This window comes from Scyliorhinus torazame, chromosome 3 (genome assembly GCF_047496885.1).
Source record: "Scyliorhinus torazame isolate Kashiwa2021f chromosome 3, sScyTor2.1, whole genome shotgun sequence".
Taxonomy (NCBI): domain Eukaryota; kingdom Metazoa; phylum Chordata; class Chondrichthyes; order Carcharhiniformes; family Scyliorhinidae; genus Scyliorhinus; species Scyliorhinus torazame.
The window spans coordinates 292,894,022-292,914,473 of NC_092709.1; the positions used below are offsets into that span (position 1 = coordinate 292,894,022).

Sequence of the window (20,452 nt, forward strand, 5' to 3'; positions counted from 1 at the left end):
GGAACGAAGATTTGGTTTGATTCTTCAAATTGATATGTAAAACTAGCCCTAATTCTCTGCCCACTGATCGATTCTATGCAAAGTACTTTCTTTGCTGATCTGGGCCGGGTTTCTCCCCTACTCGGCGGGGCGGGGGGTCCCGGCGGGATGGAGTGATGGGAACCACTCTGGCGTCGGGCCGCCCCAAAGGTGCGGATCTCTCCGCACCTTTAGGGGCCAAGCCCTCACCTTGAGGGGGTAGGCCCGCGCCGGAGTGGTTGGTGCGCCGCCGGCCGGCGGGAAAAGCCTTTGGCGCCACGCCAGCCGGGGCCAAAAGGACTTCGCCGGCCGGCGGAAGTCCGTGCATGCGCAGGAGCGTCAGCGGCTGCTGACGTCATCCCCGTGCATGCACGGGGAGGTTGTCTCTTACGCGTCGGCCATGGTGAAGGTTGTGGCCCAGGCGGAGGGAAAGAGTGCCCCCATGGCACAGGCCTACCCACGGATCGGTGGGCCCCGATTGCGGGACAGGCTACCGTATGGGCAACCCCGGGGCCAGATCACCTCGCGCCCCCCCGAGGACCCCGGAGCCCGCCCCGCCGCCTACTCCCGCCGGTAAGAGAGGTGGTTTGATTCACGCCGGCGGGACAGGCATTCCAGCAGCGGGGCTTCGGCCCATCATGGGCCGGAAAATCGCCGGGGGGGGCCCGCCGACCGGCGCGGCGCGATTCCCGCCCCCGCCGAATATCTGGTGCTGGAAAATTCGGCAACCGGCGGGGGCGGGATTCACGCCAGCCCCCGGCGATTCTCCGTCCCCACGGGGGGTCGGAGAATCCCACCCCTGGACTTCTGAATCTCCTTGTCTGATTGCCTGAGGTTGATTTCAAAATGTGCGTTAATAAATGTCCTCTTTTGTTACCTTACTGTAGTGTGTTTGGTAGCACTACTGTATGTAAAATGCTTTACTCAATCCAGTCGCGGCAGAGGCTATCTGCACCTTGATGAAGAAGGCTCGAAGTTGTCCAGAGGTATTGAAAGGTTTATTGAGTAACAGAATTTAACAACTGCATGAGTTCTTACTTTAAGATCAATACCAGTAGAAAGGTTACAACGTTTATATACAGTAGCTATGACTGACCACACTAGTAGCCCTGAGCTAGATCTATGCTCCTGCTCTCGTCACAGTCTAATCACCAAGAGAGGCAGACAGGCTTTTATACCCGCCAGTGCTGCCCCCAGTGATCTTTCAATTTCCCATTAACTCCTTATGTGCATACCCATGTAAAGATCACTACATGTCCTTTATCACAATCTGGTTTCTGTCATGTGACCATCTATGTTTCCATTATCCACACAAATAATCTCTGGTGACTTGAACACTGACACATAATAGAGTTTGAGTTTCATCCATTTGCATCTCCTTGTGAGAGAAATAGGTTTCATCTCACATCCATTCTGTGGAACACCATTCCACGGCTATGAAGTCAGCAAGCGCATTTTAAACTAACCTCTGCAGTTATTTGGACAAAGCAACCATGAAATCCACAGGAAAGATATGTTGCATTTTAATCTCTTCTCACTGGAACATCCCAAAAGGTCATTTACATTTCAATGTTGGGTCCAGAAAGCCGGGTTAACTTCCAAACTTGTGCAGTCTGAGTATATTGGCAGACAAGAAAGGAGGTTATCTGGGGCGGGATTCTCCGACCCTCCGCCGAATTCTCCGGCACCGGATATTCGGCGGGGGTGGAAAGCACGCCGTGCCGGTTGGCAGGCCCCTCCCGGCGATTCTCCGGCCCGCGATGGGCCGAAGTCCCGCTGCTGGAATGCCTGTCCCGCCGGCGAGAATCAAACCACCTCTCTTACCGGCGGGACAAGGCGGTGCGGGCGGGCTTCGAGGTCCTGGGGGGGGGCGTGGGGCGATCTGGCCCCGGGGGGTGCCCCCACGGTGGCCTGGCCTGTAATCGGGGCCCACCGATCCGCGGGCAGGCCTGTGCCATGGGGGCACTCTTTTCCTTCCGCCTTCGCCATGGTCTCCACTATGGCGGAGGCGGAAGAGACCCCCTCCACTGCCCATGCGCGGAGATGCCGTGAGTGGCCGCTGACGCTCCCGCGCATGCGTCGCACGGCAAAGTCATTTCCACGCTAGCTGGTGGGGCACTTCCGCCAGCTGGCGGGGCGGAAATCAGTCCGGCGCGGGCCTAGCCCCTCAAGGTGAGGGCTCGGCCTCTCAAGATGCGGAGAATTCCGCACCTTTGGGGCAGCGCGATGCCGGACTGATTCGCGCCAGTTTTGGCGCCGGTCGGCGGACATCGCGCCGATTGCGGAGAATCCCGCCCCAGATCTCTCAACTCCATTTTGTTTCAAAGTGGATGTTCCAGTCTCCATTTTGTTTTAAAAGTAAAGTATTCACCTTCCATGAAATCCATGAGTATTAATGTGTGAGGGTAACACCTAGAGTGAAGAAATTTCTCCTAACCTCAGTCCTAAATGATTGGCCCCTTATGGTAAGACTGCACACCTTTGTTCTCGATTCCCCAGCCAGAGGAAACAACCTTTCGATAGCTACCCTCTTTCATAATCTTGAACATTTCAATGAGGTCACCTCTCATTCTTCTCAACTCCAGAGAACATATACCCAATTTATTCAGTCTCTCATCATTAGATGGCCCTCTTAACCCAGGAAGATCCATGGTCTGTAATCGATCTCAATTAGAGTGCAGTTGTTAATGAGGAAAGCAGAGAAGATTTAGGGAAAGTTCATATTGTTTGAAACATAATTTAAATTAACAGCTGCTTTGCTTTTTTGTAACCTTGATAAATAGTTGTCAGCACAAGGCTGCCCACACTTTTTATAATTACAATTTCTGCTAATAGGCTTTGGTAACCCAGAGTTACAGTTAATCTTTGCATTATCTGTTTGCAATGGCTAACTGGTAATTAATATGCCAATAGCATTGCTGGCATTGATTACTGTTAGCTGGAGGTCCATATTAATATTTTACTTGGATTATATATCTTATTACATTAGATTCTAAATTGCACCTATGTCCAAAGGGGTGAACAGCTGCATTTCTATTTCCTACATCTCTCCACCCTGGCGACAAGGCTGCAAGCATGACATGGGGGGGGCGGGATTCTCTAATCCCGTGGCAGAGTGTCCCGCCGTCGTAAACGGTGTCGCGTTTTACGACGGCGTGAACGGGCTGCCCCCAGTCCTAATTCTGGCCCCTACAGGGGGCCGGCACGGCGCTGGAGAGGTTCACCCTGCTCCAGCTGCCGATCCCGGCGCAAACTGTGCGCTGCAGGATCCGCGCGTGCGCAGTTGCGCCGGCGCCAACGAGGACATGCGCAGTGGCCTCCTTCAACGCGCTGGCTCTGCCGCAACATGGCGCAGGACTACAGGGGCCGGTGCATAGGAAAGGAGGCCCCCAGCTACAGAGGCCGGCCCGCAGATCGGTGGGCCCCCGGGGTCGGACCCAAACTACCCCCCCCCCCCCCCCCCCCCCACAGGCCACCACCCGACCCTTCCATGCTGAGGTCCCGCCGGTTCAGAGCAGGTTAGAACGGCGCTGGCAGGACTCGGCTCTTTTCTTACAGCCGCTCAGCCCATCCGGGCCAGAGAATGGGCGGGCTGGCCATGTAGAGCGGCCCATGACCGTGATTCTGCGGAGAATCGTGGGCCGGCGTCGGGGCGGCGTGGCTCATTCACGGGGATTCGCCGGCCCGACCCAGGGCTGGGAGAATCCCGCCCAGGATGTATTTGGTAGAATCTTATAATTTCTTGTTGGAATATTCTTTCAGTAATAAAAAGGGACTTAGGCCTTTCAGGTGCTAAAATCACTTCCTAAAATGAGAATTTATTTTCCGCTTATATTTGACGTATTTGGAACCTCCGAGCTTCCCAGCGTTGTACTTGCGCTGGAAGCCCCTTCGGAACTTCAAAGGTAAAGGTTTGCATGGCAATTACCTGGAGATGCATCTTCCTCTCGGCAATGGGACTGCATTGGGAACCATCCGAAAATTTGATTTAAATTGCAAACTTTGAATGGTTCCGACTGTGTTACATCTTATTATCAACCTCTGTCTTGAACTGAGCTTCCACAGTCCTCTGGGACAAAGAATTCCAAAGGTTCAACACCCTCTGAGTGGAGAAATGAAGAAATTCCTCCTCATATCAACCATAAACGGCCTCGCCCTTATTCTGAGCCTGTGTCTCTTGGTTCTAGAGCTTCTAAGCCAGGCAAAACATTCTTCCTGCAACTATCCTGTCAAGCCCTGTATGAATTCTGTATGTTTCACAACTTGTTCTTTTAAACTCTGGAGGACATAAGCCCATTTTCATCAATTTCTTCGCATGGAACAATCCCACCATCCCAGGAATCAGTTTGGTGAACCTACACTCCCTCTGGGCAAATGTATCCTTTCTGAGATAAATAGACCAAAACCATATACAATACTCCAGGTGCTGTCTCACCAAAGCTCTGTATAATTGCAGTAAAACACCTTTATTCCAATACTCAAGTCCTCTTGCTGTAAAGGCCAACACACCATTTGTCTTCCTAATTGCTTGCTGAATTTGCATGTTAGCTTTCAGTGACTCTAAAATGAGTTAGACATCACCGTTGGACATCATCACTTCACAATCCCTAATCAGCTAAGAAATACTCTGCACTTGCTACTAGACTCCTCAACGACTCTCCCTCAGGCTGATCTGTTCCCTGTAAGAACACTATTCAGAACTCCCGATGTTGCTCTTGCTTATGTCGTATTTGCTTTGATTTTGCCCTTGTTCCATACTGTAACTAATAATTATGTATTTGTCAATGTACTATGTACTTTTTCACATTCACTGTAACTGTTTACTATTTTTTTGTCTACTGTGTACGTTTCCTTGTCCATAGAAAAATACTTTTCACTGTACTTCGGTACATGTGACAATAAATCAATCATTCAATCAATTAATGCCTCACCGCCCCTCGATTGTGGAAAATGCCTCATCCTCCCTGGATTGTGAACAATGCCCCTTCACCCCTCGATTGTGGCCTCCACAATGTGTCAGGGACTGATCCACTGGGTCCCCAGCCTTGCAGTGCTTCACTTTGTAGCCACATTTCCCCACAGTTTATCCGCCTTCCTGTTGCTATGGGGTCTATAAGTATGTCTGAGTCAATGGTTTCAGGAAAAGTAAAGAGGAAATAATTGAAAATCCAGCCCAGACCAATGGGATAAGAGATATTTTTCTCCCCCCCCCCCCCCGTTTCATGCCTTGAGACTTTTGTGAGATATGCTTGGGTGACCTTTGCCCAAAGAGAAGATTGACTGCCACCTCAATTAGGTCGACCACAAGGATAGTTGAAATGAGAGAAGCATATAATTCCTGGGAGTTTGATTTTAACATTGGGTGCCTAAACTTGAAAACCATTTAATTCCACAGCCCGAAAACCGTTAGATAAGAATGTGACTTCACCAAGGAATTAAAAAGACTGCCTTGGTAAGTAGAGTTGGTTGTCAAGCTCTCCTATTAGTGTTGGCAGCAAATCAAACGTTTTGATACAAAACCTCCATCAATACATTTAAGCAGCTTAAGCTTGCTGTTATTGGAAGAAATGAATGGCAGGCCGAGTCGTCCCAGATCGATACCACTTAATGGAATCGGAATCTCCATAAGAAACCAAGCTTTACTAAAGCTGATGATAATTGTAGATGTGCCTAAGCAGAAGGTAATTATCATAGAATCATAGAAAAGTTACAGCACAGAAGGAGGCCATTCAGTCCATCTATTCCATGCCAGCCTGGACAAGGTGCTTTTTCTAATCCCATCTTCCTGTACCCGGTCTTCAGCTCTGCAGTTTAGAGCACTTAAGGTGCAGATCCAGATACCTTTTAAAATACTTTAGGATCTCTGCCTCCATCACCAACTCGGGCAAATTCCAGACTCTCACTAACTACCCTCTGTGTAAAAAGGTTTTTACTCATGGTCCCTCTACACCTTTGGCCACTTATCTTGAAACCATGTCCCCTGGTTCTAGAATTCTCCACCAAGGGAACAATTTTAGCCTGTTCACTCTATCTCTTCCCTTCATAATTTTGCATACCTCAATTAAGTCACCCCTCAGCGTTCTTTGTTCCAAAGAATATAACCCCAACCTATCCAATCTCTCTTCATAGCCACAGTTTTCCAGCCCTGGCAACGTTCTTTTAAACCTCCTCTGCACTCTCTCCAGAGAAACATCCTTCCTGTAGTGTGGCGACCAGAACTTCACACAATACTCCAGTTGAGGCCTCACCAGTGTTTTATACAATTTGTAATTTATACAATACGTAAATTTAAACTGAATTCAAAAAAGATTACAGATTCTGCAGTCGCATGAACGCACCTGTTCTTTCTTTCCAGTGACCTCTATCCAAAACAGCCTGTAGCCTTGGATTGGATTATTTCCATAAGCAGGGGGGTTCCAGGAGGCCACAATGGAAGTTGGTGAAGCAGCAACAACTTGAAAATTTTCCGCTGGTCCCGGAACTTGCACTGTTTAGCATGGAAGAAAAATGGTAAATATATGAAGGAGCAACACTATGATGCAATGAAAGAAATTACAGAAATCCACAGGTTGATTGGTATCTGAAAAAGAAAAGTAAATATTTCCGGTGTTCTGGACTTCTGATAAAGATTCCCACCTTGTTTCGTTCTATCTCTGTCTCATTTTCACGCTGGATCGCCGACTGTATCTTTGTCATATTTTCTAATTTATTTCAGCTTCCGAGCGCTTCAGTGTTTAATTTTTCTTTTTCCTACCAATCGACATGTTAAGAGGGATTCTCCTGAATCCCCGCGATGGCCCGCGCCGGCGTATAAGGCGGCGCGAACCACTCCGGCGTCGGGCCGACCGGAAGTTGCGGAATCCTCGCACTCTAGGCTGGCGACGGAGGGATTGGCGCCCCGCCAACCGGCACCGAAAGGCCGACGCGAGTTAGCGCATGCTCAGAACCGCCGGCGTGGTTCTGCGCATGCGCAGACCGGCCGGCATATTCTAGCGCTTGCACAGGGGGGTGTCTTCTCTGCGCCGGCCATACGAAGCCCTACAGTGGCCGGCGCAGAAGGAAGGAGTACCCCCACGGCACAGACGCGCCTGCAGAACGGTGGGCCCTGATCGCGGGCTAGGCCAGCGTGCCCCCCCCCCCCCAGGGCCGGATCCCCCTGCGCCGCCCCCCCCCCCGAGGACCGCACCAGCCGGCCTACAAGCCAGGTCCCACCGTGTGGGACCATGTCCAATCCACGGCGGTGGGACTGGCCAGAAACTGACGGCTGCTCGGCCCATCGGGGCCCGGAGAATTGCCGGGGGGGCCGCTGCCAATGGCCCCCGACGGCGCGGCGTGATCCATGCCCCCGCCCGAAAACTGGCACCGGAGAATACGTCAGCCGGTGTCAGAATGGCGGGGCGCGATTCACGCCGCCCCCCCCCCGCCCCCGGGGATTCTCCAACCTGGCGGGGGGGTCGGAGAATCCCGCCTTGGATGTCTGACAAGCAATCTGACTCAGAAAATGATGCATACTACAGCTGGAGGAAGGGATCCCGCTTATGATTCTCTTTGGTATAAAGCAATTCCCAAAACATGGCTGATTTCTAGCCCTGGAGGGTTGGGTACCTCCTACTCTATCAGTGGGGCGTGTGTCTATCTCTCACAGTTAGCCATGCTATGGCCTGTCTGAATGCTAATGTGGTGTCAGTTAGTGTAAATTAGTGTACAGTCTTCAGTCCATGACCACTGGGAATGGGGTTGAAACATCTTAAACTCATTTCAAAACAGAACATTAAGACCCCCAAAAAACTGAGAGAAAGTTACTCTATCCATCTGGAATGTTATGCTTCTCTACACTAAAAATTGGCAATCCTGCATTTTTTCCCAATGGAGTCAGACTACATATGAATGAATAAAATGGAAAAATGAGTCCCATTTGTTTCCACTGATTGTGTTACACTGCATAGTAGCAAACAGCTTTCTCAGCCAATACTTTGATCAGCAAGAAGCATTGAAACTCTAGCAGGACCGAGGAAGTGGTGAGAAATTTTGAATACAAAGAGGAGAAATATTATGCAGCAAAGAATAAATTTTGATTTAATGTGTTATGTCAATTCTACAAAAGTGACATCAGAAAAAAAAACAAATCCAAACAAATTCTGAAGGATTTGGCAAGCAAGTAATCAACCCTAATCAGTATAATGAGAGAAATAGCTTTGTGACTGAAACACGGATTTTCGATGAGGCATTCGTTTGACTCATGTCATGGTCCTTCTATCCCACATTGGTAATATTAACGGAAAGGCTAATTTCCAGAAGCTTGCACTTTATACAATGCGGTGCACTTTGGATGTTAATAAGATTACCAGCTGGAATAGTAATAGGCTATTGAAATGCTGGACTTCACAGCACTGACGAGCATAATTAAGTGTGAAGTAATGGAGGCTTCAGCCCAGCCTCTACTACAGGTTCTTTTCAAAAGTGTGAAAATGAAAATTATAAACAGATTTACAGTCCCCAATCTTATTACAGCCAAATTCAACCAATGAGACCATCAACGCTCCAGAACTGCCAGTCCGTTAGTGAAATTTTACATTTTAAGCAGCTGTGGAGTCTCTGTGCTAAACTGCAGCTAATCCTTTTAGCCCCCTTTCTGATGCATTAAACACAATCTTTATAATGTAATTCTAATAAGTATTAGACATTTAAAAAATAATGTTAACATCTTAATCCTGACTAAATCAACATTTTCAGACACATTAGCACAAATTAAATTAATTCCTATCACAGCCTTGCATAGTTTCAATTTTTCAAATTTAGAGCATGCTGTTCGTTTTTCAAAAGAGTGCCTGAATCCAGTTTCCAGAGTTTTAACTCTTTAAGGACAGTACGTGTCCTCAATTTACACTGCAAGGGTTTGCTTCTTTGATTTGGTTCCCATTTCTTCCAACCCATTTTTTGTGGGAAAATCCTGATCCAGAAATGATGAGAATGAGTAAGATTGGCACGGGAGCTATGTTAGATCAGTAACATCCTGGAAGTAGCCAGGACCTAGTCCTAGCCACGTTCCCTATTGCCAACAACCTTGCCAATAGTGGAGCAGTAAGCATTCTGTAGTTTACAGAGCAAGTTGTGAAACTTGTCCAAGTTAGAGCAAACAAGTGGAGGGTCAAGGCTTTTATCAAGAGTTCACCTTAAGGGGAGGTGTTGGGTAAGTGGTATTGTCACTGGACTAGCAATCCAGAGACCCAGGGTAATGCTTTGAGGACCTAGGACCACGGCAGATGGTGAAATTTGAATTGAATAAAAATATGGAATTAAATATATAATGAAACCATTGTTGTAAAAACCCCATTTGGTTCACTGATGCCCTTTTGGATCTGCCATCCTTACCTGGTCTGGCCTACATGTCATAGACTCATAAACGCTCTCTGAAATGGCCTAGCAAGCCATTCTCTTCAAGGGCAATGAGGGATGGGCAATAAATGCAGGCCCCAAAATCGATGCCCACACCCTATGAATGAATGAAGAATCTTGCAACCTCTTTGAAGAGCCAAGAGGTCACTGATCCAGAATTAACCTCAAATATTCTTATCAACAACTGCATTGAGTTGTTGTATTATTGCTTAGGAATGTCATTCTTTCTTTGGGAAACAATAAACTATTTCAGCCAAGTTGTCTTACTCTTCTTAATTTCCTCAGTTTAACAGTGAGTTTTAGATTGTCTGTGTTCTTCATTTTGTTTACATTATACGCGCAGATGTATAGGCTCATCCATATGGTATGGCGACAATACTGGATGTATTCAGACACTGCATTTTCAAGTTTCATTGTTAAAGGTTAGAGATAGCCCAAGTAGATGTGTAGCTGAAAAGGTGGCTTGCCCATCTCCAATTGCCCTTGAGAAGGTAGTGGTGAGTTGCCTTCTTGAATCACTGAAGTCCATGTGGTATAGGTACACCCACAGTGCTATTAGGGAAGCAGTTCCAGGATTTTGACCCAGCGATAGTGAAGGAATGGCAGGACGTTTCCCAAAGCAGTTAGTGAGTGGCTTGGAGGGGGTCTTCTAGGTGGTGGTGATCCCATGTATCTGCTGCATTTGTCCAAGATGGTAGTGGTCGTGGCTTTGGAAGTTGCTGTATAAGGAGCCTTGGTGAGTTCCTACAGTGCATCTTGTAGATGGTACACATGGCTGCTACTGAACATCAGTGGTGAAGGGAGTGAATGTTTGTAGAAGGGGTAGTAATCAGCAGGTTGCTTAGTCCTGGATGGTGTTAACTTCTTGGGTATTGTTGGAGCTGCTCTCATCCAGGCAAATGGAATGTATTCCATTACATTCCTTACTTATGCCTTGAAGATCATGGACAGCTTTGGGGAGTGAGGAGGTGAATGACTTGCCACAGGTTTCTTAGCCTTCAACCTGCTCTTGTTGTCACACTATTTCTGTGGCTAGTCCAGTTCAGTTTCTGGTAAATGGCAACTCCAGGATGTTGATCGTGCGGCATTCAGTGACCATTATGCCATTGAATGTCAAGGGACAATGGGTACATTCTGTCTTGTTGGAAATGGTCATTGTCTGGCACTTGCGTGGTGTGGATGTTACTTCCACAGGTCAGCCCAAGCCTGGATATTGTTTGCACGCGGATTGCTTCAGTAACTGAGGAATCACAAATGGTACGGAGCATTGTGCAGTCATCAGTCATCAGCCCCACTTCTGACCTTATGTTGGAGGAAAGGACATTGATGAAGCATCTGAAGATGGTTGTGCCTCGGGCATTCCCTGAGGAACTCCTTCAGTGATGTCCCGGAGCTGAGATGACAGACCTCCAACAGCCGCACACATCTTCCCTTGGATTAGCTGTGATTCCAAAGGCAAGCGTTTCCCCCCAATTCCCATTAACTTCAGTTTTTCTAGGGCTCCGTGTTCATCCTTAGTCAAATATGGTCTTGATAGTAACGGCAATCATTCTCAACTCATCTCTAGAGTTCAGCTCAGTTTTCCATGTTTGAACCAAGGCTGTAACGAGGTCAGGAGCACAGTGATCTTGGCAGAACACAAACTGAGCGTCCGTGAGCAGCTTATCACTGATTAAGTGCTGCTTGATAGCACTGTTGCTGATCCCTAACAATTATTTTACTGATGATTGAGAGTAGACTGATAGGGCAGTAATTGGCCATGTTGCATTTGTCCTGCTGTTTGTGTACAGGACATACCTGGGCAATTTTCCACATTGCCACGTAGATGCCAGTGTTGTACCTGTACTGGAACAGCTTGGCGGGGGGCATAGCAAGTTCTGGAGTAGCTGTTTCTTGATATTAGATGGAGTGAATCGAATTGGCTGAAGACTGACATCTGTGATGCTGGGGATCGCCAGAGGACTTCAAGATGGATCTTCCAACGGCATTCTGGTTGAAGATTATTGTTTATGCTTCAGCCTTGTCTTTGTGCTGGGCTCTCCCATCATTGAGGATGAGAATACTTGTGGAGCCTCCTCCTCCAGCAAGTTGTTTAATTGTTCACCACCATCCTCGCCTGGATGTGGCAGGATGGTGGATCTTAGATCTGATCCATTGGTTTTGGCATCGGTTAGCTGTCTATTACTTGCTGCTAATGCTGTTTGGCACTGTGTTGTAGCTTCACCAGGTTGACACCTTGTTTTTCGGTATGCCTGATGTTGCTCCTGGCATGCCCTCTTGAACTCTTAATTGAACCAGGATTGATTCCCTGGCTTGGTGGTAATGGTAGAGTGAGGGATATGCCAGGCCTGAGGTTACAGATGGGTTGAATACAATTCTTCTACTGGCCCAAAGGGCCTCTTGGTTACCATTTTTGAGTTGATTGATCTATCCCATTTAACACAGTGGGGTGCTGCACAACATGCTGGAGGGTACCCTCAATGTAAAGGCATGACTTTGTCTCCAAAAGGACTGTGTGGTGGTCACTCCTACCGGTACTGTCATAGACAGATGTATCTGCTGCAGGCAGGTTAGTGAAGATCAGGTCTAGTATGTTTTGCCCTCTTGTTGGTTCCCTCACTATCTGCCACAGATACAGTCTGTCAGCTATGTCTGAGCATACTGGCATTCTACTACTTGTATATATGGGGCGGGATTCTCCCCTACCCGGCAGGGCGGGGGGTCCCGGCGTGATGGAGTGATGGGAGCCACTCCGGCGTCGGGCCGCCCCAAAGGTGCGGATTTCTCCGCACCGTTAAGGGCCAAACCCTCACCTTGAGGGGCTAGGCCCGCGCCGGAGCGGTTTCCGCTCAACCGGCTGGCGGGAAAGGCCTTTGGCGCCACGCCAGCCGGGGCCGAAAGGTCTTCGCCAGGCGACACGGTTCCACACATGCGTGGGAGTGTCAGCAGCTACTGACGTCATCCCCGCGCATGCACAGGGGAGGGGGTCTCTTCCGCCTCCGCCATAGTGAAGACCATGGCGAAGGCGGAAGAAAAAGAGTGCCCCCACGGCACAGGCCCGCCCACGGATCGGTGGGCCCCGATCGCGGGCCAGGCCACCGTGGGGGCACCTCCCCCGGGGCCAGATCACCCCGTGCCCCCCCAAGGACCCCAGAGCCCGCCCACGCCGCCTTGCCCCGCCGTTCAAAAGGTGGTTCAATTCACGCTGGTGGGACAGGCATTCCAGCAGCGGTCTTCAACCAGAATGCCGTTGGAAGATCCATCTTGAAGTCCTCTGGAGATCCCCAGTATCACAGATGTCAGATTCTCCGACCCGTCGGGGGTTCGGAGAATCCCGCCCATGGTCTTTTACAGTGTAATGGACTGGACAATGATTTCAACCCGACATAGTACGTCCCACCCCCTTTCTGCCCTTTTAATCATTGTGCAGGAAGAGATGGAATTCTTCTGTCTGTATATATGAGCAGGGTTTTTCGTAGGGCGAGGGTACCTGCTCCACCAGCTGGATGGGATCACATTCCAGTTAATACTGGCTGCCCAGCAGCCATTTAACATTCAGCGAGATATTAATTGGCTAAGAGTGAGGCTTCTGGCCCTCATTTGGGGAGGAGGTCCTGCCTTAGAGAGATGCCGATTCAGAAAGAGAGGGAGCTAAGGAAACCAGACTGAAAGTAAATCTGAGTTAGAGGTGGGAGTTGCCTGTCAGGACCCAATGAGGGGAGTGAAGAGGTTCGTGGGTTAAATTAGGGTGTGTCCTGGGAGGGATTTGGACTAAAGGTGGTATGATCATGGGACTTCTCAGGGAACCTGCAAAAGAGGAGCACCGACCCCTTCCCCACCTTTACCTGACACAAACCTGAGCACCTAAAAATGCCGGCATACCAAACTCTTCTGGGTCTCTACCTGCCACAGGTAAAATAAAGGTTGGGGTGGTGAGGCTCTTAAATGGCCATTAATTGGCCACGTAAGGGCCCCAACAGGCACGAGGGCAGGAGGCCAGTCTGGCATCTGGAGCATCCCTCCTCATAAATAGGAGACACATCTGGGCGGCAGGTAGGCGGTAGCCAAGCCATTCACTGCATTTCATGAGCATCACCGCCGTCAAACCTGCCAGCAAGGGACGATAACATTACTCCTTATGTTCTGTTTAACCTGGTGTCAACAGGGGAGGGATGCAATATATCGAGAAGAGTGGTGGGTGAACAGGAATGATCAGTATAATTATGTATAGCACTAAGCTTAGATGCTAAAGGTACTTCCTTTTCCAGACCATTATCTGGAATAAATTGCCAGAACAGGTCGGGTGTTTTTATTCGCTGCAAGCATTCAAAATCGGGGCTGGACCAGTTCCTGCGAGTGATAAACGTAGATGGGTGAATAGGGTTTTGTGCACCCGGTCAGCATGATCGACTGGAACTTGATTGCCTTCAGGATGGTAAGTGACAAATTTCTTCAAATTCTTTCTTCAAACTGTCCTCTTGTATTTTTTTTACTGTCTTTATGTATTAACTCTCCCAAATTATTTGGATTTAAAAAATCCATTGTAGCATTTCTTGTTACTATCCAGTGACTCTTCTTGTTAAATGCAAATATGTGGATGTTAGGTGTGTCATGATATGCGGGGACACACACAATGATATTCAGACAAGCAGCTAATGGACACAGAGAACAGGACATGACAAATAAGCAGGCAGGACACTCAGAGATGGGATCTGACTATAAAAGACACGAGGCACTCATACTCCGCCTCTTTCCACTGATGAACATCTAGAGAGTTAGTCAAGGGTGTTGTTACAATCTCTCACCTCCACCACGTGGCTAAGAGCTAGTCTGGTTCAGTCAGACAGAGTAACCACACTTAAGTTAGCAGAGAGTCGAACTCACAGAGAACTGTGCTAACTGTGCTATTAGTTCAATAAACCTGATTGAACTAACTTCAAGGTCAGGAGTATCTTTTTGAAACAGCTGCATCCAGTTGCAGGCAGTGTTAGACCAGTGTACCGAACACGACAAGGTGAGGCATGGAGCAGACTTGGCAATGACGCTCTGTGCAATTAATAGTCTACCAACACTAAATTTAAGTAGTTGATGCAGAACTTTGAGCACAGAAACAGTTACTGGGAATTTTTCTCAGGTGCCAGCATGTCCAGTAGGATTCTAGGGCATTCATTTTACCACAGAAAATTCTACACCCAAATAAATGTTATAAATCTCCAAATGGTCTTCTTCAGGAGTGTAATTCCATTTCTTTCATGAAGACATGCCTCTGTAAGCCAAAGATGCCTGGCACCTTCATATTCTGATAACATCTTTAAGACAGGGCAGCATTTCACAAAAGTTCATATGGAATATAGAGATTAGGCTGAAGTAATTAAATAGGGTGTTCAATCTTCTCTTCAGTATTGGAAAAATATAAACTGGAGCCCATCTACAAACCAGAGAATGCATCACAGCACAATTTAATCTTGAGATACAAAGCACTCGTTGAAAGCCAGGCTCTTATACTTCAGGTGATTATTTCAAAAAGAGGGATCTTGCCATGAGCTCTTAAACTGATTAAAGAGGTAGAATCTGGATTCACTTTCCCACATTTCCATATGTTTCATTGGTATCTGATCCAACCTGCATGTACGGGCAATCATTTTAACAGAAATTTTACAGCATTAAAATGGATTACAGTCACATACCGAGATTAGGTGCTTAGAATGTATACTCCGAGAAATTGCAGTAATAACATAATCGATGGGGATACCATTGGGATTAGAGCACAATGGGCCTTTTAGATTGGATACCTGGGCACAGAAAAAGCTACAATAAAAAACAAATGTCATTCTATTTTACCCTATCCATGCTGAGCCAGGGGACATTCAGCACACTACACTTGGTTAGAGTTATCTTGTCAGCTCTTTTCAACACGAGCCAGGTTGGCATAATTAAATTTCCACCTAGTTTCGAATCAGACACTGTAAATATCCTTCAATAACATTTACTCATGTTTGCAGCTTAACCATAATGGGTCACATATGCATGGATAGTGTGAGAGTCCTTCCTTTTGATTTCCCTTTGTTCCCATTTATTTTGTTTTATTTTGTTATTTTTGGTCTGTAGAAACATAATTAGGATGCTCCTTTAAGCAATGGACAGTGTGTTCCAGGATTTGTTTTTTGGAGAAGAGAATACAGACTCATCAGCACCGAGGGAATCTTGAGAACCAGCTTTGGAGGAAGTGGATTCGATTGGCTGGCTGGCAACATGTCGGTTGGCCAGGGACAGTGTTCTGACTGATAACAGTCAGTCATTGGTTTCTGCAGGATGCCTCTGGGAGAGCTGAGAAGAGGTGATTAAACCATGAGCAAGTAACCCAAGAAATGTAGCATCAGAGGCATTTTCTGGTGGGGAAATCGAGCTAGCGAGAATTCGGTTGCAGTTTGAGCATGAGAGGGAATTTTAAAAATGGAAAAAGAAATGGAGATGCAGCAAAAAGAAAGAGATAGAGCTTTTCAAATGGAAATTGAAATGAGAAAGCTGCAATTAGAGAGAGAAGAAAAGGCAAAAGAGAGGCGGTTACAGCTTAAAGCAGTGGAAATTAAAAGGAGCTGCCAGGAGATAGAGGGGAGCTTAACCCTACAAAAGTACCTAGTTGGGATATGCTTAAATTTATTTAGGCCCTACCAAAATTTAAAGAAAAGGGAGTGGAGGCATTCTTCATGGCATTTGAGAAAATAACAACTCAAATGGAGTGACTGAAGAAAAAGTGAACATTACCCATGCAAAGTAAATTGATAGGGTGGGCACAGGAAGTTTATATTTCCCTGTCAGAGAGGGTGTTGAAGGATTAAGATGAGGTAAGAAAGGCTTTTCTGTGTGCATATAAATTAGTTCCAGAGGCATATAGGCAAATGTTTCAGCATTTAAGCAAACAACTGGGACAAACATATGTTAAATTTGAAAGGGTAAAGCAGAACTATTTTAATAGGTGACTGTGAACATTGGGAGTTGAAATTAACTATGAGGCTCCGAGAGAAGTAATTCTCTTGGAAGGATTTAAGAATTCACTACTTTCTGTGAGAAGAACCCATGTTGAACGTCAAGCAACTAAAGTCGACTGCCGATCACCCACAACCCACGATCAGGGTGCTTTGGAGAGATATCGTCCCACTCTCAAACCATGATCAGAGCCTATTGCTATTAATATCCAAGAGATTGGGACAAGGGATTGGATTTTTTGCTATTTGCCACCAGGGATTCTCTGAATGAATTTCTAGGTTTAGTCAATTTGAATTGGTTTATAGTCATGAAAAACGGGGTCCATTGAAATTGATGAACGAGATTTTTCTAAAACAAAAGAACAAAAGACCATTCTCCGTTATGCCGGTGCCCAGGGGTTTCCCGATGGCGTGGGGCTGCCCCACAATGGGAAACCTCATTGACCAGCTGGCAAAACGGAGAACCTCGCCGGCCGGTCGGGGCAGAAATGTGGCGCAGCGGGGCGGAGAATCCCGGTCAAGAACTAGGAGCAGGAGTAGGTCATCTGGCCCCTCGAGCCAGGATGAATCCTCCATGTTGGATTACATGTCTCTGTTTCTGGACAGATGCACAGGAGCTTTTCAGGCAGCCAAAGAGGTTTGGGGAGCAAGAATGAAAATGTGGGCAGTCAAACATGCCAGGTCCAGAATATACAAGCTGGAGATCAGTTACTGGTATTGTTGCCTTTGCAGGGTGAATCTCTGAAAGTGAAATTCAGAGGCTCCTATAAAGTAGTTAGCAGGGTGAGTAAGGTGACTTACCAGACCAGAGGAAGAAGGACCGATTGTGTCACATAAATATGTTGAAAAAATATCATTGTAGGGAAGAGGATAGGAAGGAACAAATGTGTCAGGTGGCAGAATTAAAGGAAGAGGGCAGAGAGGATAAGAGTGAGGTAGGGTAAGAGATGGACAGTTAAATAGTTTGCCGATTTAAAAGAAGAGCAATGACAATATCTTGTAAGGATACTGCAAAAGCATAAGCAGATTTGTAGGGGTTCATGGGTGAACTACATTAACTGAACAGGATGCGGACGTAGGTGACTCCAACCTGATAAAACAATATCCATATCAGACAGAGACAGAAATCCAATACGCGTGGGTATATTGCAGAAACAAACAAAAAATGGTATGGTCCACAGAATGCCAAACAGCGTTTGAGAAATTGAGGGAACCAGTGTTGGTCGTCCCAGACTTTTCCAAACCCTTTAAATTGGCCATGGACACCAGTGACCTGGGATAGGAGTCCAGCAGAGGGCAGTAGAGCAGTGCTGCTGATTGGCTGTTGTGGGGAAAATTTGCATACGTGCGTTGTGGAAACCCTAACTTGAAGATGTACCTGTGCAAGAGACCCCAGCTGTTAAAGTGAAGACAAGCATCCAGCAGAGGGCAGTAGAGCGGTGCTGCTGATTGGCCGTTGCGGGGGAAATTTGCATACGTACGTTGTGCTCACCCTAACTTGAAGGTGTACCTGTGCAAGAAACCCTAGCTGTTCAAGTGAAGACAAGCATCCAGCAGAGGGCAGTAGAGTGGTGCTGCTGATTGGCTGTTGCGAGGGAAATTTGCATGCGTATAATATGCATGTAAAGATCAAGAGGAAGGCTCGAGGGCAGGTAGAAGTAGAAAAAAGTTGAACCATGACACCACAGCCTGCAGGCAAGGGATTGGCTGGTGACTGGTAAGTAGTTTTTCTTTTCTCTTCCTCAGATGTTATTGTGCGGGGCGCAGAGGTTGCTGAGTGAGTGCTTGCTGAGAAGGGGAGTAATTTTTTTTTTTAACTTACTGTAGGGAGTTTCCAGCTGAATCCAGTCGGAGTGAGGACAGAGTGACTGCTAGGTAAGTAGTAAAGATTTAAATTGTTTGCGCAGGCCAATAACAGCTGATTGCTGTTTCTGTGTGGGGCGCAGTGGTTGCTGGTTAAGTGTTTTATTTTTTGCCTGTATTTAAGTTGGGCACTTTCTAAACCATCGACACTATACTTGTAGTGTTCCCCCACCCTTCCACCTCCTTTAACCTAAGGGGTAGAGTGAATAACAGGGAAGCTCTTTCTTTGTTTTCTTTTTTTATCTAGAGGGGATGGCAGGGAAGGTAGTGCAATATTCTTCCTGCAGAATGTTTGAGGTGAGGGATGCCGTCAGTGTCCCTGCTGAGTTCAAGTGTGGGAAGTGCACCCATCTCCAGCTCCTCAGAAACCGCGTTAGGTTATTGGAGCTGGAGCTGGATGAACTTCGGATCATTCGGGAGGCAGAGGCGGTCATAGATAGAAGCTTCAGGGATGTAGTTACTCCGAAGAATAAAGATAGGTGGGTGATGGTGAGAGGGGCTGGGAAGAAGCAGTCAGTACAGGGATCCCCTGTGGTAGTTCCCCTTAGTAACAAGTATACCACTTTGGATACTGTTGGGGGGGGGGGGGGGTCTTACCAGGGGTAAGCCATGGGGTACAGGTCTCTGGCACAGAGTCTGTCCCTGTTGCTCAGAAGGGAAGGGGGGAGAGGAGTAGAGTATTAGTCATTGGAGACTCCATAGTTAGGGGGAAAAATAGGAGATTCTGTGGGAACGAGAGAGACTCAGGGTTGGTGTGTCCCCTCCCAGGTGCCAGGGTCCGTGATGTCTCGGATCGTGTTTTCGGGATCCTTAAGGGGGAGAGGGAGCAGCCCCAAGTCGTGGTCCACATAGGTACCAACGACATAGGTAGGAAAAGGGATAGGGATGTAAGGCAGGAATTCAGGGAGCTAGGGTGGAAACTTAGATCTAGGACAAAGAGTTATTATCTCTGGGTTGTTAACCGTGCCATGTGCTAGCGAGACGAGGAATAGGGAGAGAGAGGAGTTGAACACGTGGCTACAGGGATGCTGCAGGAGGGAGGGTTTCAGATTTCTGGATAATTTGGGTTCATTCTGGGGTCGGTGTGACCTCTACAAATGGGATGGTCTACACCTGGACCAGAGGGGTACCAATATCCTGGGAGGGAAATTTGCTAATGCTCTTCGGGAGGGTTTAAACTAGTTCAGCAGGGGCTTGGGAACCTGAATTGTAGCTCCAGTATACAGGAGGTTGAGAGTAGTGAGGTCATGAGTAAGGTTTCAAAGTTGCAGGAGTGTACCGGCAGGCAGGAAGGTGGTTTAAAGTGTGCCTTCTTCAATGCCAGGAGCATCCGGAATAAGGTGGGTGAACTTGCGGCATGGGTTGGTACCTGGGACTTCGATGTTGTGGCCATTTCGGAGACATGGATAGAGCAGGGATAGGAATGGTTGTTGCAGGTGCCGGGGTTTAGATATTTCAGTAAGCTCATGGAAGGTCGTAAAAGAGGGGGAGGGGTGGCATTGTTAGTCAAGGACAGTATTGCGGTAGTAGAAAGGACGTTTGATGAGGACTCGTCTACTGAGGTAGTATGGGCTGAGGTTAGAAACAGGAAAGGAGAGGTCACCCTGTTAGGGGTTTTCTATAGGCCTCCGAAAAGTTCCAGAGATGTAGAGGAAAGGATTGCAAAGATGATTCTGGATAGGAGCGAAAGCAACAGGGTAGTTATGGGGGACTTTAACTTTCCAAATATTGACTGGAAATGCTATTTTTCGAGTACTTTAGATGGGTCCATATTTGTCCAATGTGTGCAGGTGGGTTTCGTGACACAGTATGTAGATAGGCCAACGAGAGGCGAGGCCATATTGGATTTGGTACTGGGTAATGAACCAGGACAGGTGTTAGATTTGGAGGTAGGTGAGCACTTTGGTGATAGTCACCACAATTCGATTACGTTTACTTTAGTGATGGAAAGGAATTGGTATATACCGCAGGGCAGGAGTTATATCTGGGGGAAAGGCAATTATGATGTGATGAGGCAAGACTGCAGGGGATCGGCACAATGGAAATGTGGAGCTTGTTCAAGGAACAGCTACTGTGTGTCGTTGATAAATATGTACCTGTCAGGCAGGGAGGAAGTGGTCGAGCGAGGGAACCGTGGTTTATTAAAGCAGTCAAAACACTTGTCAAGAGGAAGAAGGAGGCTTATGTAA

General features: G+C 47.4%; 1 protein-coding gene across 1 annotated transcript in view; it reads right to left on the minus strand.

Annotated features, from left to right (window-relative positions):
- Nucleotides 1-20,452, minus strand: part of dcc (DCC netrin 1 receptor) — a 1,735,814-nt gene that overhangs the window by 412,694 nt on the left and 1,302,668 nt on the right. Inside the window, exon 10 of the mRNA XM_072497411.1 lies at nucleotides 6,357-6,505. Coding sequence (XP_072353512.1) covers nucleotides 6,357-6,505 — 149 coding nt within the window. The remainder of the gene's footprint in view (nucleotides 1-6,356; nucleotides 6,506-20,452) is intronic.